Source organism: Lissotriton vulgaris, unplaced genomic scaffold, assembly GCF_964263255.1.
Source record: "Lissotriton vulgaris unplaced genomic scaffold, aLisVul1.2 SCAFFOLD_2214, whole genome shotgun sequence".
Classification (NCBI taxonomy): Eukaryota; Metazoa; Chordata; class Amphibia; order Caudata; family Salamandridae; genus Lissotriton; species Lissotriton vulgaris.
Genome location: NW_028252012.1, coordinates 106115 through 124129, shown reverse-complemented (window position 1 = coordinate 124129; position 18015 = coordinate 106115). Strand labels below are relative to the sequence as shown.

The window sequence follows — 18015 nt, the reverse complement described above, 5'->3', positions numbered from 1 at the left end:
AGTTGTTCCGATTGGGAACCACCTTAACCATCTGGGATATTATTACAACTGTCCCTATATTCATCCCTAATGTTTGACATCTTTGCGAAGTGCTGTATGATTTGTGAGTTGAATGGTGTGTATGCTGGTATGTCTGTGTCACTTGGAGTGTGGGCCTCGAGTAGTAGCTGAATGGGTTATTAATGTATCCATATTTTTTAATTAGTTTGGATTATTGATAATGAATTTGTGTATATCATATAAATGCAAATGAGAGAAAAATGAATTTTTCAATAAAAATGTTTTTTCATAAACTGTTGATCACCCTTGTCTGAGAGGTTCCTATGTGCTTCAGAGTTTATTGTAAAGTTTGTTGGACCTCTCTGAGGCCTAGTTGCAGATCATACAGGGCAGGTTCTCTCTCTGTGCATGAATTTCATAACTACCTAACTACCATACAAAAAATCGACTCATTTTAATAAGAGATTTTCTGTTTCTGTGGCACGATTAGAAATTGGCTTGCGTTCAAAAGCCGTCTCTCTTAGACCAATATGTGCAGCACAGTGTGCCAGGCGCACCTTGTAAAACCGGCTTCAAAGTCGAAGCGCGAGGCTTGCACAGGAAACCAGGTTTCACATTTCCCACTGCAAGTGTGGTGAATTGCCCACCGTGTTTTAACATTGCAATGGGTGGCAAAGCCATGAAATCACACGAGTCGAAAAAGGAGGTCTCGAACTCAACCTTGGAAGGAAGAGGGGGACCTGGGGAAGGAGAACAAACAATCCTAGCATGAAACCAGACTTGACAAAATATGGATTTTACATTATAATTCCAAAGACGATTCCTGTTTTGACTGTGAGGGCATTAGGTAGTTTTTTTTTTTAATAAAACCGGTGCTTATTTCTTACCATTCGTTCTTGCTGCTGCCGCTGCTGGAGTCTGCAGATCGTCTGATTGGCAACTTGCACTGAAAGAGACATGGCGGATGTTTAATCAGCTGTCTGAATTTGAAGGGGAAGTACGTTTTCAATACAAAAAGAAAAGCATGACACCCCACGGGGTCTAAAATCTACGACGCACACCTTGACTAACTGCCAAACACCCGGGAAAGGGATTCTTCTTCCCAAATAGTGCAAGGTAGGAGGCCAGTAGGGCCGCTCGCCCTGCACGCCTTGAGGAAGTCAATCATTAAAGACCACCAAGTCACTCTTGTGACGACTACTGGCAACATTCTCACTCAGCCCCCTCCAGAAGGAATGAATGCTTGTAAAACTATTACTGGAAACAGATGTGGGAACGTTTCAATTATAGATACATTCTTTAGGACTCATTTTATTTCAAGCCTTTTATTTTAAGAGAATTAAGAGGCCAAAACACACAGTCGGGTCGGTATGTGTTACAGGCCCGCATCCTCTGCGTGTTGTTTCTGTACTTTGGCAACAATGCTTGATACACTCTTAATGACTGCTCGATGGCTTCCACCTCCTGTGCCCATTTGTCTCCGCCATGTTCTAAGGGGCTGTTAGTTTCCACAAGTGCCATTGAAGAGAAAGCTAAAACCGCCTTCTGGAAATGAATGGCAGGCGCTCAGAGAAGTACGAAACATTGTGATAGCTTCCCTTGCAACCTTTCACTGTTGCTGCAGGTTTGAGTAAAGCAGTGGCCAAGTATTCTGCTTTCACGCACAGAAACGTACAAGGACATTGTGATTTTATTTTCTCCATGTAATATGTAGTGAAACTGTACAAAGGATATTTGGACACATTTCATCCAAACAGAAAACCTTTTTAGGAAAGCTCTGAAAACTTGGATCTTTATGGCTCCGGATGCTCTATGAAGATCACTCATCTAATATTCTCCCAACTTCTGTTATTGTGTTCTTTAGGGATCCACAAAGCGCCATGATGCTCCAAACACTCGATAACATAACACGGGATGGTTTCTGCTGCAATGCGTTTACAATCAGTGATACTGATTCTTCTTATACCACTGTTTAATACAGATATTTACAAAGGCTTCAAGAGGTTTACATTTTTTAGGAGGGTCTAATATATAGTTTCTCCTTCTATTATACATAGTTGGTAAAGTGTTTTTAAGGTGGTGTGGGCGCAAAGAGTTTTGGTGTTGTGCATAAGACTCTATGGTGTGCTCCAAGCTTGTTCCAGAAAACTAGGACTTGCTGATCTTGGGCAATTATCAGTAAACTTGTGAAGGGATAACGTCACATTTGCACAGACTACCAGAACTACCTTATCAAGTTTGCACCTTATAGCATTGACATGAGGAATAGTGCTGGCTTGTTGCAGGATCTGCAGCGGTGCACCCCAAGGATGACACAAGATACCCTTTAGTGGGTCCACAGGATTCACCAATATGTGGTAAAGGAACAAGCCAAGAATAATCAGAGGCACCAAGGTAGTTTACCTATGTGCCAAAACCATAAACAAAGAAGTTGAAAGACTAGGACAGACTGAAATACATAGGAGTTGTTGTACATGGCCCTTTCCGCAGGGTCACCTCCAAATGTTTTACCTTCACCTCCTGTTTTCTGAACCTGTTTTTGTTGACTTTTAGGTTTCTGTTTCAGTACACTTTACCACTGCTACCCAGTGCTAAGGTGCTTGAGCTTTCTCCTTTAAACATGGTAAAATTGGCTTACACCCAATTGGCACTGTTTCTTTGATATAAATTTACCTTAAGTAAATGAAAAGACATGAGGCATTTGGTAAAACAGGAACACGTTGGTTTAATTAAACGCTGCCTCAACAGAATGTGCTTGTTTAAAGTATCTCGGTGTACAACATTTTGGCCTTTATTGCATAGAGTTCATGAGTACAATAAAGCAATTATCTACATTCCGAAAAAGCATCTCAGCCACAAATCAACAAATGTGGACATCCAATAAGAACACAGATGGCTCTCTATTTCGGGGAGAGCTAGTGTGGGCCAATGTGTATGTGTCCAAAAGTCCGGCCTAAGGAGCGCTTGAGCACTACATGTGGTGTGCATGTCGCGTCCTGATTGGTTGAGTATTTCTATCTCCATGTGGTATCTAGCTTGGTGGAATTTTTGGGGAACTCAAGCCCTTGGCCGAACAAATCTTTTTGGGGTCAATTTCCTCGGACCTGTTTGTTGTGCAGCTATCTGTTAGATCAATCAGGGTTTTCCCTGGGCACGTGTTTGTCTTTAGGTTAAGAGAGACCCCACCTGTGATCTGGTATTCGATAGGCGTGGGAGTGGGTTGTAGGACTTGTTTAACCATGTAACACTAACTCTGGGCTGATAGGGAGGTCAGCTTGGTTTAATCTGACAGTAATGAGGAGACTTCATTAGAAAGCCTGAAAATAATATGGCAGTAACTGGTATCATTTTTTATCGACATCCTTAACATTGTGCATGCAGATGTCATAGCATACATTGACATTGTTCTTACTGGAATTGACACAGTTAGGTTTGCTTAGGTCATAACGTACATTGACTTTGTTCTTACTAGTAACAGCATTGTCATTTGCACATACATAGATATCGTCATTGCTGGTATTGGCGCTGCTGCGCGAATACAGGTCATGACATACATTGGAATTGCACGGACTAGTAATGGCATGGTCATGGGGGCACAGATTATGGCATACGTTGATACTGCATTTATTTGTATTGTTGTTCTCGGGCCTGCACATATCATTGCATTCACCCATTCCAACAGCACATTTCATTTAACTATAAGAGCCTAGTAAGGTGGTACTACATGTACCCAGGGCCTGTATATGAAATGCTACTGGTAGGCCTGCAGCACTGACTGTGCCACTCACTTAGGTAGCCTTTTGAAACATGTCTCAGGCCAGCCATCACAGCCTGTGTATAGTTTTAAACTGCCATTTCAACTTGGCAAAATAAATGTTTTGGCAGACCTTAACCATCCTTTTTAATACATAGAAGGTACCCCAGTGTAGGTTCTAAACAGTCTGTTGGGCAGGATGCATTGTATTTAAAGAGTTGGTCATGTACATTTAAGTCATAAGCGACAACTGGCTTCATTCCCCTCAGCAGAAAACATTGGCGGCCATGGATATGGATGGATATATATAAATACACACACACACACACACTACTGGCAGTTGCCAGTAGGTAGTTATAGTTAGGACCTATTATCCATAGGAAATCAGCAACATTCTATTTGGAATAACTTTGGCGCCGGTTGATGTATGTGCGTGAAATTTCCCAAACTTTTGGCCAGCTCAGTTCTGCTCCTTACCTGAAACTTTGGGGGTGATTGGTCAAGCGGGGGCCGAGAAAAAAAGGGGGGGTCCCAAACATGTTTTCCCATGCAATTTCCCGTAGGACCTTTAGCCACGGCTACAGCCCGAACGGCTGAACGGACTTATACCGAATTTGGCAAAGAGGTAGTCCTCAGTTCAGACTCGTGCCTTTTGCTTATTTGGTGTATATCTGATCAGAAGTTCCTGAGAAAATGACAGTTAAAGCCACATATATATCTATGGGCGCGGTGGATCCGCGTATTTATACGCGTACCCTAAGCGCAGCCTACAAGCACCCTGCCATGCACGAGCTGAATGCTAATTGGCTGTGAAAAATAATAGGTGAACATGAGGGCTGCAGTTCAGCAATTAAGAGATTTCAAATAAAGTACAGTAGACGTCACCCACCAAATGTGGATGATCTGAGAGCTACTGCAGCTTACAAAGCAAAAAAATGTTATGTTGGAACTACTACAAAATGATAAACATACATTTACATAAAGCAAACTATGGATCAGTAAACTCATATAGCAGTCTGTTGTTAAACAAAATATAAACACGCGCCAAATTAGAAAAAAAATCCTATATCCTGATTCTCCAAATTTTTCTCCAACCTATAGCTGAGGGCACTAAAAATTTAAAACAAGAACTATCCACTGTGGTGTTTATTTAAAAATATACATTTCCTAATATATATGCCTCAAGAAGCCCATAAGGAAAACATAATTTACATTATTAACATTTCAGTCAGTGTCAACCCCAAACATGAACCAAAGTAAATGTCTGTGAAGAAGTTAAAGATAGTGGAATGAATTTGAAAATCGTTGGCAACAGTTAAACATACGTTGGATCAAATGAATGCCCTCGGCCCTTTCATACACTAAAAAATGTATGCCTGCAATATTTGGCACACCAAGAGCTAAGCAGATTGCTTTGGCAGCAGTACGAAATTTTACAGGTGTGCACGGGCATGCAAAAAGTAGAACACACATACAATATTGCTACTGCACCATATGGATACGCCATTAGCCTTTCTTCAATATGTTAAAGATGTGTTAAAACTGCTTTTTTTGCCAAGTTTTAGAAAACATTGGAAGAATTACATAAATTAATAAATGCAGTCTTTTAGAGGGAGACATGTCATGCCATTTCCAGGCAGCGTTTAAACTAATGCACTTAGTATAAGAACAATAACTTGTTACAGACATTTGAAAAAAATATTAATTTTGGCACATTTCAAAATAATATATTTTAAGGATATTTTAGTGCAACTATGAACACTCTGAGCAGCAAGTCTAAAACACCATTGAAATGTACGAGATGTAAAATACCCAAGAACATGGCAGGCAGAACAGCAGCATAAAAAGGTGACTCTCAAAAACAAGGACAGGTGAGATCTCAAACTATGATCAAATAAGATTCGTATACACAGAGACAGATATTAAAGTTGCAATCGGAAAATGTTAAAAGTGGTGTCAACTAAAACGCACCCAGAAAATATTACAAGGTTAAATAAAAAATCATATTATATCTAGAAGGGATATAACATAGACTTTGAGGAGGCTGCCCAGTTCCTGCTGCATGTGACCCACAAGACAAACATGCTCTTCATCAGTTAATCTGCACTGAATAGTCCCAGCCGTTTGGAGGTACCCCAAGAACTTCTTCCAAATGTACATTTCTGAGTTAAACCTTCACTACTTCGGGGAGGCCAGAAATGTTCAATGACGAGAAAATAATTTTGCTGCCTCTAGAGAGGGCTATATTGCCAATTCCATTTGTTTGCTTTAAAAAACATGAAAATCTAATTTAAAAAACAGAAATCTCACTAGAAAAATTAAGTGACATTTAAAAAAAACCCTTTCATAACCTTTTGTAAAGCATGCCCTGTAGTTGGCAGTTACCTCGGTTTTTTTCTCCAGCTTCTGGTGACTAGATCTTGGAGCGCTCAGCTTGGTCTTTTTGGCCTTTTTTCTTTGGAAATAATTCCAGACTGCTTTTAAAACATCTTCACTCCACACCTTTAGACGTTCAAAGTACTTTCTAGTCATTTTCTGACAGAAAGTATTTTACATGTTAAAAATGTCGGTTAATAATGAATGGACTGATCTAATCGCTCATGACTCCCAGAGTTAGTCTGAAATGTGGGACCCTGCTACCTGAGTAGCGGCAGGACTGCCCCCACCCTTCCAACTACCACACTGTACGTTTCATCACTTTTTAGGTGGTAGATCCATGGGCCACTCTCCCTTGACATTGACCCCCTGGATAGCAGCCTCACCCTTACACGTTGCTACCGACTATCCTGCATGGGGCTTTCCTGCATGGGGCTTCCCTGCCTGGACCCCCTTCTCCCACCTGGTGTAGTCTACTGTGTCTGGGATATTCCCCACTCATTTATTTACCAAAACATACACCTGCACTTTCTTTCATTGGTTACTTACCAGGCACTGACAGGTTCGTTCTGTAACATAATTTGTTCTGTTTCATTTCTCAATAGGCTCAACAGGTCGATATAAATACTCTAATTTACTTTTCCAAGTCTCCCTTAATTTACATGGAATTCTTGTACAATCTGCAAAAACGAAACAAAAAATGTAGTAAAAAATGTCATCTCTTTTTGACAAATGCTCTTCATATGGCAGGAACATGGCAAAAATAGGCCACATAGTATTTATATTCTTTGCCTTCTAAAAACCCATGTCCCTCACAGGTACAAACTCTACAGGAGTTTTCCAAGCGCAGCTAGAGGAAGAGGGAGAACATTCGCCTACATAAAAGAGAACTGTGGAGGCAGCAAAAGTCCCTGTCAGGATGAAACAGAAGATCAGATGACCGAGGAGAGGGACCTTACTCTTAAACCAGTGCCCCAACCCCTATCTCTGAGGAATCCCACAAGGGGAGATCATCGAGGAGAAGGCATCATGAAAGAGGCATCCCCATTTGATGTTGAAGACTTATATGTAGAGACAAAGGACACAGCACCAAACTATTCTCCTTCAAGGGCTGAGTCAACATTGAGGGAACATTCCTCATCGAAAAGGTCAAGAAATTCAACTTTAAGAAATATTTTGATGTCAAAGGATATCAGGAGGTACACAAACTTCTTTTTCTGTTGGAAAAACTGCAGAGGGTGCTCTCTCTTTAGGCAAGATGGCGGTTTGTTAGTAACCGCAGTGTACACGCAGGATCAGAGCACCCAATCATGTTCTGAAGATACCGACTTTGCCTCTCTAACTCCAAGGATTAACCCTGATTAACCCCGATGACAATATGCCTATGGGTTTGAACAATCGATAAGCTGATAATCATGCGAAGTGATGCTGGAGGATTGCCACAAAGTGCATAATTTGGGCTACAACCAATTATCGTCCCTGTATGCTGTGATCGGCTGGCCCGTCCTCAAATATTTCCTGAGACCACTAGCTCGTGCCCACATCGAGCCTAATACCTCCACCAACCTTGTTGAATCCGCCGAGATTGGCAGCAGTGCAGTAATGGCTCCGAAAGTTGCTGTTGCCTCGCTATCCTCTGCGGCTCGAGCAAGAGCTGCCAGATCGGCCCAGCGGGAGAATGCAGAACGGCTGGGCCAGAGAGATGTTGGAGATCCAATGGCGATGGCAGAGAAGGCAGCCTCCGAGACTGTGGCTGTGGTCGCCAGATCGCCAAGGCAGGGTGCTGCGGCTGCGGCTATAGCAGCGGCTCGGAAGAAGGATGGGATGAAAGATGCGGCCGGCTCTACCGTCATCGACCTGTGGCGGAGGGCCCCGGGATCGCTTCCGGAGCGGGAGAAGAAGCATCTGACAGTATCCTCCATCGATCTGAAAGCCACAGAGACGATTGCGGCTGCTGACGGATCTACACTAAAGGATGGTATCGGACACGCTAAGGAGGTGATTGCCGAGCGGAATCCCGTAGCAGCTCAAGCGGCTCCCAAAAGTCATCACGAAGCTCCAGCACCAGCACTAGCACCAGCAGCCCCACAAGAAGTAAGCACTGGGGTGACTGAGAAAGAGAATGTTATTGACCCTGACAATAATACTGGTCATGAGCTTGGTATAGTAAAAAATTGTATTGATATAACAGCTGAAGGTAATATCCCTAATCTGGCTAACCTTACGCTTAGTAGCACTCAGATGCTGGAGGCACAGAAAGCGGTATCTGATGTTCAGGCATCCCAAGCAAAAGAGATAAGCCTCAATGCAGAGCAGAAAGCTATTAACGCGACTCACGAGCAGGATAAGGATAATATGGAGGGTAACGCAGATGGAGAGAAAGACCCTAGCGATTTTTTCTCCTTCTCTGACGAGGCAGAGATTGAAGGAGAATGGTCGGCTGATTCCACATCATATCTAACGGATGAAAGCGGCAGCATTAGTGGAGACAAAGCGGAGATCAGCACCGTTAAATCAAAACCAGCTGAAACGTAAAAAGAAACAATATGGGGGAAAGGAGCTAGCATGGGATTATACTCCGACTGACCAACTCACTCACTCACCCCTCTTGCTTTGCCAAGCCAGCACAGCAGTTAGATCACCCGCCATTCTGAGGCCCCCCCACCCGCAACATTAGATACGGTGCTTCAAGCTATAGCGGCCCACCGGGAAGAAACTGCACAGGATGGGCGCAAGGCGCAAGCAGCATTACTGAGGGTACAAGGGGTGGTACGTAAGCTAACAAAGACTTGTAGCTCTTTTGCGGACAGACTGACCGAGATGGAATCTAGGATGCTCTCTAACAAATCTGAACTTGCTACGAACCAGGAACGTATTGAATCCCATGAATCTGAGCTAGCGGACGTTAGATGGAAACTCGAGGACTTTGAAATCCGACACATAGGATTAATCTACGCATGCTGGGGGTTCCGGAAGCGGCAGAAGGGGAAGATATTCGTTCTTTTGTGATCAACCTCCTTAAGGATTCTCTGCCTTAACTATCAAACTGGAATTGGGATGCAGAAATCCAGCGAGCACACTGTATGCCTTTTAAACTGCCAACAAAACCCGGGGCCTATCCTCGAGCCATCTTGGTGTACTTTGGCCATTTTTTGATTCGGCAGGCAATTTTTGAAAAAGCAAGGCCTGAGGCCAAGCGCACTAGCAAGGGGTCTCTTATTTTGTGTACCCTGATTTTTGCCACTCCACAGTCGAAAGAAGGTGGAGGCTACGCCAGTTAATTAAGCCATTCCAAGAAAAAAAAAGCACAAGCCTACTTAAATAATCCCGCACGGCTTAAAGTGATCAATGGGGGCCAAACACATTTTTTTCTCTCTGGGATAAAAGCTAAAGAGCACTTGGATGGGTTGAAATAAGCTAGCCACACCCGAATATAGGCACTTAGATGTCCAATCTGATGCATACCTGATGGGTATTGATATATATGACTAGTCTGAAATGATATGGGTTAATTTTCTCTCTTGCTTGTTTTGTGTTCACAAAGGGGTTTAGACGGTAGTTTTCTAATAATCTTTATGTACTGAAATGTTTAAGATCGGTATCTTTAAGTATATAACGAAAAGACTTATTGTTCGGGTTCTGATACTGTGTTGTATGTTCATCAATACCAGACTCTTATGGAATCTGTATGCCTTATTTTGGGTTTGAACTGGGAGGGGGAGGGGGCAGGGTGTGGGGGAGGGTGGGCAGGGGGTAAAAGCACCTAAAAAAACAAATCCAGGTTAAAAACAGAAATCACCAGTGGTTCAACTATTTCTACACTAACCTTAGAAAGTACATCAATGGAACTTGTAGCATGCCATAAAACAACTGGAATACTGAGAGTGGAAATATTTAGAGAATCAATGTACAAGCCCTTATGGGGAGATTAACAATATGTACGTGGAACGTTGCTGGCTTCACGATAGGAACAAACGTGCCCGACTAACTGAGATAATCTATCAAAATACCGCAGATATAATATGTCTTCAAGAGACTCACCTGCCATGGGACAAGAAGGAGTTATTAAAAATCATGGGGTATAATTTACTTGCAGGCACTACTCAAACATCGAATATGTGTGGTGTAGCCATATTAGCAAAAAACTTTGTAGACCAAGCTATGCGTAAGTTAGTAGATACTCAAGGCAGATGGGTTATCATCGAACTGGCTCTGGGCATAACTCTCTGCTCGGTCTACGAGTCATACCAAAACGATCCCTCTATTTTTGAGAATCTGGAACTTGAGCTCACCTCGTGGCCAGGCCCACTTATATTTTGTGGTGATTTGAACATCTTGCTTGGACCTGCATTTAACAATCAGAGGCAGCAAAGATAGTTGGGCCGCAAACCTAGAGTATTCAACGCAATCAGCCAGCTCAGAGATAGTTATGACCTGGTGGATATTTGGGATGCAAAAAATCAGCCAGACCCGGGATACACGTACTTTTCATACCCCTTATAATAAATATTTCAGAATCGATTATATACTTGTAGCAAGGGACCTGTCTAACCAAGCTACAATTATTAAATATCACAAAATGATCTCTGATCATAATGCACTAACCCTCACAATTAACTTAACAACTTTTAGTAGACAACGCAGTAGCTGGACATTTGATAGGAAACTATTGGCTAATAAGGATTAAATTAAATACATTACCAGCTGGGCTCAAGGATTTTTTTATATAAACCGCTTTAGTGCCCCTAGGTGTGTGGTGTGGGTCTGTTATAAAGCTGCTCTTAGGGGGGAAACGATTAGCTATGTAGCGAGAGCAAAAAAACAACGTAATAGTGAGAATAATCAGAGAATACACGAGCTAGCCAGGGCAGAAGAAGAACACATTGCTCTAATAGCTCGAGGGGAGAATGGGAAACACACTGTGTACCGAATGTTACTATTAAAAACAGAGCTGAATTCTGGGTTGACCCAGAAAGCCGCAGAAATCTATAAAGCATACCAGAGAAATGTGTATGAGAATGGGGAAAGGGTTGGCAAACAACTTGCCTTGCGTACTCGTCAGCAAGTTTCTTATAATGTAATTTCAGCTATAAAATCAGGCAGCCACATACATACACAAGCAATAGACATAATCAAAGTGTTTCAACACTACTATCAAAAATTGTACCAGAAGGATAGCTTAGCCAACAGGGATGAATCTGACATATTTCTAAGGGATTTTCTAATTGATACAGATATGAGCAGGGGCATAGACGCCATAACCAGAGAGGACCTCGAGAAAGAAATCACGCTTACAGAACTACAAATAGCCCTTGCAGCTCTTGCCTCAGGGAAAGCTGCAGGCCCAGATAAAATCCCTCTAGAATTATATAAAGCCCTGAGTGAGTTTATATGGCCCCTTCTACTTGACTTATTTCTTGGTATACAATGGGGCGGCACTCCCCCCAGAGTCTTGGAAGGAAACAAACATAATTATCTTTCCCAAAAAGGGTAAACCCACTGATCAACCGTCATCATATCGTTCAATCTCATTAATCAATTCTGACTCAAAGCTATATGCTAAAATCATGGCTAATTGGCTCGGGAGTGTTGTCGAACATCTGGTCTCCCCGTGGCAGCATTGATTGATCCCCGGAAAAGGCACCACTGACCATACTCCCAGGGCTATTTCTCTCTTTGACATCATGTCCGGGACGGGGGGCCAGATGTCGATGATCCTCCTAGATGCCGAGAAGGCCTTCAACCATGTGTCGTGGGATTCCGATGGGCAATATTGGCGCATAACAACTTTGGGCCCAATTTTGTAAAATCAATAAGAGCAATGTACCAGGATCCTAAAGCTAAGCATCAGATAATGGGCCTCAAATCAAGCACAATTCAAGTCTCAAGAGGTACAAGGCAAGGTTGCCCCTGCTCCCCGATACTTTTCGCTCTCTATATTAACCCCCTGATCTTGAAACTTTTAGAAAACCGGACAATTAAAACTGTTGCGGTCGGCCAATACGAAACTAAAATACTAGCATATGCCGATGACATTGCAGTTTTAACACCCAACCCTGCTGAGGCAACTATTGAAATAGAGGCTACTACACAAACATATGACCATTACTCAGGATATTCCCTCAATAAAGAGAAAACAATCATACTGTGTATCGACAACATCGATTTTACCAAACCCAGAAAAGCTGAAAAAGCTACATATCTAGGGGTATGTATAAGTCCAGATGTCCAATCTATCCCTAAACTTAACTACGAGCCATTAATGAATACCATAAGAAGGGACTTAGAACGAGTCAATAGTTTGCATCTGTCAATTATTGGCAGGGGGAATTTCTTAAATATGAACATACTTCCCAGGGTATTGTATTTATTCCGAGCAATCCCCTTGATTTTCGAGGACAACATTTTAAGGTCCCTCGAATCTCAGATGTCACAATTTGAGTGGCAGCACGGCAAAGTTAGGAGATCCTTGAAATATCTATCCTTGCCACAGCACAGAGGCGGTTTAGCAATTCCCAACATGCTATTCTACTTCTGGGCTGCTTTTCTTCAACAAATGCCCCCACTCCTTAGTACCACCCCGTCCACTGGCAATACAGGGGACATAGCAATACCCTCTATTTATGAGCGGTCAATAGGGATGAAAGCTAAATGCCACTTGCTGAGACAACTAGAACCGAGCTACTTTAAAAAGGTAAAATTTAAAGTTATTTTTAGTGCTTGGAAAGTTTGGTCAAGAATGGTTAAATACATGCAGATTTCGAGGATTAATCGGTATACTCCCCTGTGGCATTCTTCAGTGCTCCCTACACTGGCTAACGATTTAATCACTAAAAAAAAGTGGGAAGGAATAGGAATTACTACAGTTAGTGACTTTCTGGGCGAGAATATGTATACCACCTTTTCGGATTTACAGAGAAAGTTTAATGTATCTAATGGTGATTGTTTTAAATTCGTTCAAGTTCATACGATTCGAAGGCTTAAAGCATCTAACATTAATCTAGAAAGGATTCCACTTATAGAAATCATATGCAAAACTGCTACCAGAATTGGTTTAATATATGGGATGCTTCTGGAAAAATTACAGGATGACGTGGAGCAAACCGAAGTAGTATGGGCAGGCAAGTTAGCTAATCCAAATGTAGATATCAACATGAGTCTATCCTTAACATCACGCCTGCTCATATCGTCCAGCTTAAAAGCCCAGATGTACAAGACTATTTATAATCTGTATTTCACTCCCGCAAAACTATATGCATGGGGAACAGGATAAACGACGAATGTCCAAGATGCGGTTAGGTCCAACAACTCCGATACACATGTTTTGTGAATGTGATAAATTAACATTGATTAAAACAATGATGCTAGAATTTTGGGAGGAGGTGTTCGGACAAAAAATAGCAGATTCTCCCACCTTATATATGCTAAGCTATGATAGCACACTTGAACCTAATTTGGAGGAGGAATCCACCCTATTTATTGGTGCAGATGTGTGCAGAATAATACTCGTAGCTCGCTGGAAAGATTCAGCCCACGAGCTTTCAAATGTGGCTGACCCACTTCCTGGGGGTGTTTAATCAGGAAAGAGCCATTTATGCCACCAGGGGATGGCAATCTAGAATGCGGGGCAGTAAGATCTGGTCGCCTATAACAACATGGAGCAAGGGGGTTAGGTCAACGTAACACCTCCCCTTTTTTTTTCTTTCATAATAGCTGGATGTATTCTTCTGTGTATTTATGTATTGTTTTATACTCTAGATATAAAATGAGAAGCATAACTTAATCTAGCCACTCAGTATGCGCTCATGAAATCTCTTCATATTTTCTAAATTACCCGTCTTTGGTGTACGTATACTTCGTTTGTTATTCTATAATCATGTGTTTTTGTTTTTTTTCTGAAGGACTTCTGTATTATCTGGATTTGTTTAATAAATATTTTTTTATTAAAAGGAAAAACTGCAGAGTGATGAAGAAGGATGAAAGCGAGGAGATTACTTGATTCCAAATACTCTAGAGACTCTTCGCCATGAAGACCTTTGTCTCAGTTTTCATTCCATATTTACCAGTCCTTCCACTTCCTTATCATTCAGCAACAACTCCCCCTCCTCTGTTACCACCACTGCCTTCAACTCTACCTTCTCCACTTCAACCACTAATTTCTCCAAAGCTACCACCATGACCATCTGAGGCTCAACCATCCAGTTCAACTTTGTTTCCTACTGTTGCCCATCGAAGACGTTCTAGGTTTCCATCTCCACTACCTAATTCTTCCCATATACTAGCAACAAGATCAAGGTCAAGGTGTATATGTCATTCTCATCACTCCAGATGGCCTAGGCACACCTCTACTTGAAGGCACTCATCTAGACAGATACAGATCTAGATCTCGCCCCTCTTCTTTCCAGATCTCGCTTCTCATCTTTTCAGACTTCATCATCTTCTACAGAAAGATATTCATCGGACTCTTCTCCTCTGAGGATTTCTCCTGTGGACGACATTAATATTTTTCAAGAAGTTCTTATTGGATGACCTAATAAGCTAGAACATCCTTGCTGGTGACAAACGTAACCACTTTAGTGATCTTTGAGGCCTTTCAGCAAAACCACCATAAAGACTGCAATTTCCTCTAGTCCAGGGTTCTCTAGAACCTGACATGGCTCTGTTCTGGGTTCCAGCCTCAACAAATGTAGCTCCTTCTATGTTACAAAAGAAATAAATGCTTTTTAAGCAAGGCCTTCTTTTTCTAAGGACTGATCGTCCACCAGATTCAGTAACTTTGTCTGCAGCAAAAAAATATTGTGTCACTGTATGTCATTGCTCCTTTGCCCACTGTCGTACCAGGCAAGGAGTATGACACTGGATTCAGTGAAGAGAAAGACATGCAGCACAACCACTACCATGATAAAGATTACAAGCTGCCTTGTTGGCAGGTTTGCCAGATCATTGTGCAACTCCAACATTTCGCAAATAATCTTCCATGCAAAAGAAGAGAAGATTTCACAGAAATCTTGAATTAAGGCATGGTGGTTTCAGATCAAATCATCATTGCTACTTGTCCATGGACATTGTCATGGTCTGGTGTTGAGATGTTTCTCGTGGTTGAGAGTTACTGGTCTCAAACCAGAGATGCAACACAGGGTATTAAATTTACCATCCCTGGATACAACCTAATCGGCACCTATACTGATGACAAAATGGCTCGAAGGAAGTCTGAGAGGGAGCTGGTGAAGGCATTTGGTCTATAAAAGAAAATAAAGCATAGAAAACATATATACATGCCTTATATTCATTGTTGTTTCTAAAAGATGGTGTCAGCAGTAACAATAAGGGCCTTAACACCAACAAGTTTTTTTTTTCAAACTTGGGAACGAGTATTGTTGTTTCATCTGTACGCCGTGACTTCCTCTTAACACCTTTTGATTATTTGGTGCATCATCATATTGGATGAAAACAGCTGCAGATTATTTAGCTATGAGGCACAGGGTCAGACTGATTTGCATATGGCCATGTCTGAACTGGGGTGGCTGAGTGAGCTAAAGAATGGTGATGGATTAAACCCAGATCAGTTGACTGCGGGTGAGTGTTTGATTTGCTCAAACGCTCCGTCCATCATCCCCTTTTGTATCGCTTTGTCTTTATATGAGAGCATTACAAAAATGCCTGAATGATCAATGGTGCCAGTTCTCAGGGAAATGTACTTGTAGTTTCTTCACATTAAGTGGTAGTATTCTCCAAAGAACCTTCTGTGAAGAATGAAATTCCATAAAGGCATTTCAACTCCGACAAAAGTGACTGGTGGCATTCTGAGAGGTTTGGGCAACCATGTGAATCATCTATATGCAGATCCAAGGAAGGTGATATCAAAAGGAGGTGGCACACCGCATCAGTCTGCTGGAGCGGAGGGTTGTGCATTTAGCCCGAAAGCCCTCCTCTCATCTTAAAGGACAAACTCTCCCAGGGCCTTCTGGCCCATTAATCAGTCTAACCCACATCAGCAGGACCTGCACGACTGGAGTCTCCGAGAGCCCACCTCACAGGCGCAGAAGCTTCAGCAGCGGTCTCTGGTGAGTATTGCACAAAAGGTCCTATAGGGGCAGTGGTTGGGTGTCCTTGAGCTCCTCACTCGTGTTCCTGCAAAGACAACACCCAGATGTCCTCGATGCTCCTTTGATGCCAATATATTTCTTGGAGGGCAAATTTGATGCTCCTGGTGTAGATCCTTAGTCGGGGAATGGGTCCACTTGCATTACACCTCTTCCTCTCAATGATGGTTTTGACCAGACCACACTTTTTGCTTTTTCCTGGTGGCCCCACCTAGCATACAGGGTTGCAGACTTCACTGAGCAAACGGACTATGATCCGATCAGCACTGCAGTAACCTTCACCGCATACGGGATAGTAGACTTACCTCTGCAGATAGGCTATGGCCCAATCGATGCAGAAGCCGTCTCCTCACACCTTGCTTCAGAGATCTCATCACCAAGATTTCCCACCGGAGTTCGCTCCTGCCAGCGCTCTTTCCTCACAGAACACTGGTCTTGGTAAGCAGGCAGGCACTATTGCTCCAGGCTCCATGGCAGGTATTCTTGGATTCTCTGGGTGAGGGTCTCCCACCCAGCTGGGAGACTGGCAGGGCGTTGCCTCCACTCCTGGTCAAAGGCAGAAGACTTGCTGAGCTTCTCCTCCTCGCACAACTAGATTGGCTGTTTGACAGTTGCCAATTTTGGAGGTCTTGAGCTCCCCTTCTTATTATCCATTTCTGGACACCAAATATGATTTAGGGTCTGAGTTTTTAAAGTTTATGTTGGGAGGGGGGGTCTTTTTCCTTTTGAAGTGACCTCTCCTCTTCCTTGCCTTTCCTAGAGAAAGCAGCTCGTCACAGCAGGAGCAACCTCCAAATCCGATAGCCCCACATCGCAGGACACTGAAGTGACTAGAGGTTCACACCTGAATGTCAACCACATTGATCAGTGTATCAAAAGGTTACATCAGCCCTACTCTTTACGATTCCCTTATCAGCCCAATCTTCTCCCTGAGATGTGCCCAAGCCCCTTTACAATGACCTCTCTCTGAATCAAAGAGCACCATTTGAAGCATAATGAAGAGCCTGGTTCTCTCTTCCTCCACTGTGTTCCCACCCGGCTCACAGGAATGCAGCAAACCACAAATCTATCTGGAGGGATTCCTCTACTTTCTCAAACATTGTGCACATGTATCTGTAGATCCCCATATTACAGATCAAAGGGCTAATAGATATGGTTATAAATACACTACTGCAAAAGAATTGTTATACGCATTCTGTGAAGCATAAGGTATACCTTTTTCTGTAACAGGACATCTAGGGCAGTGCCTCCTCATAAACTTTACTAAAGTAGGTCACTGATGCAACTTGTAACACAATGCACAACCATTTTTTTTTAATGTGCAACCAGGGGCTAGCTACTTCATATGTTTTTGTGTGTCAACAGAGTATTTGACAAATCTAACCCCCAGGGAGCTACATACAGCAGAATGGGACATGAATGTGTGGGAATGATTAGCTAGATTGTCTGCACACAGCTGTGCAAGATTCCGTTCTAGATTCTGGCCCGTCACTGTCACAGAAGGACGAGGACTACCTGTGAAAAGAGGTTAATATCGGGAAATCTTAGTAAGAAGAAAAATCAATTAAGAACAAAGCCAATAAATAAAATAGATATTGTTTATTAAATAATCAACCTATAAGGTGTGGTCTTATAAACAACGGTGGGACCGTTTATAGGTGATCTTTAGCTCAGCTCAGTTTTATTAACAAGCATTTCAACACCCAACGTTGGGCATCAGAGATTATTTATTCCTCTTAATCCTACAATCCAGTATGTGAACTTCAAGATTCGCACTGCATC

At 42.5% G+C, this 18015-nt stretch overlaps 1 protein-coding gene across 1 annotated transcript in view; it reads right to left on the bottom strand.

Annotated features, from left to right (window-relative positions):
• The window catches only part of LOC147662693 (biogenesis of lysosome-related organelles complex 1 subunit 5-like), a 202488-nt gene that overhangs the window by 94863 nt on the left and 89610 nt on the right, over positions 1-18015 (bottom strand). The window contains exon 4 of the mRNA XM_086950973.1: positions 888-946. Within this exon, the coding sequence (XP_086807099.1) occupies positions 888-946 (59 nt within the window). The remainder of the gene's footprint in view (positions 1-887; positions 947-18015) is intronic.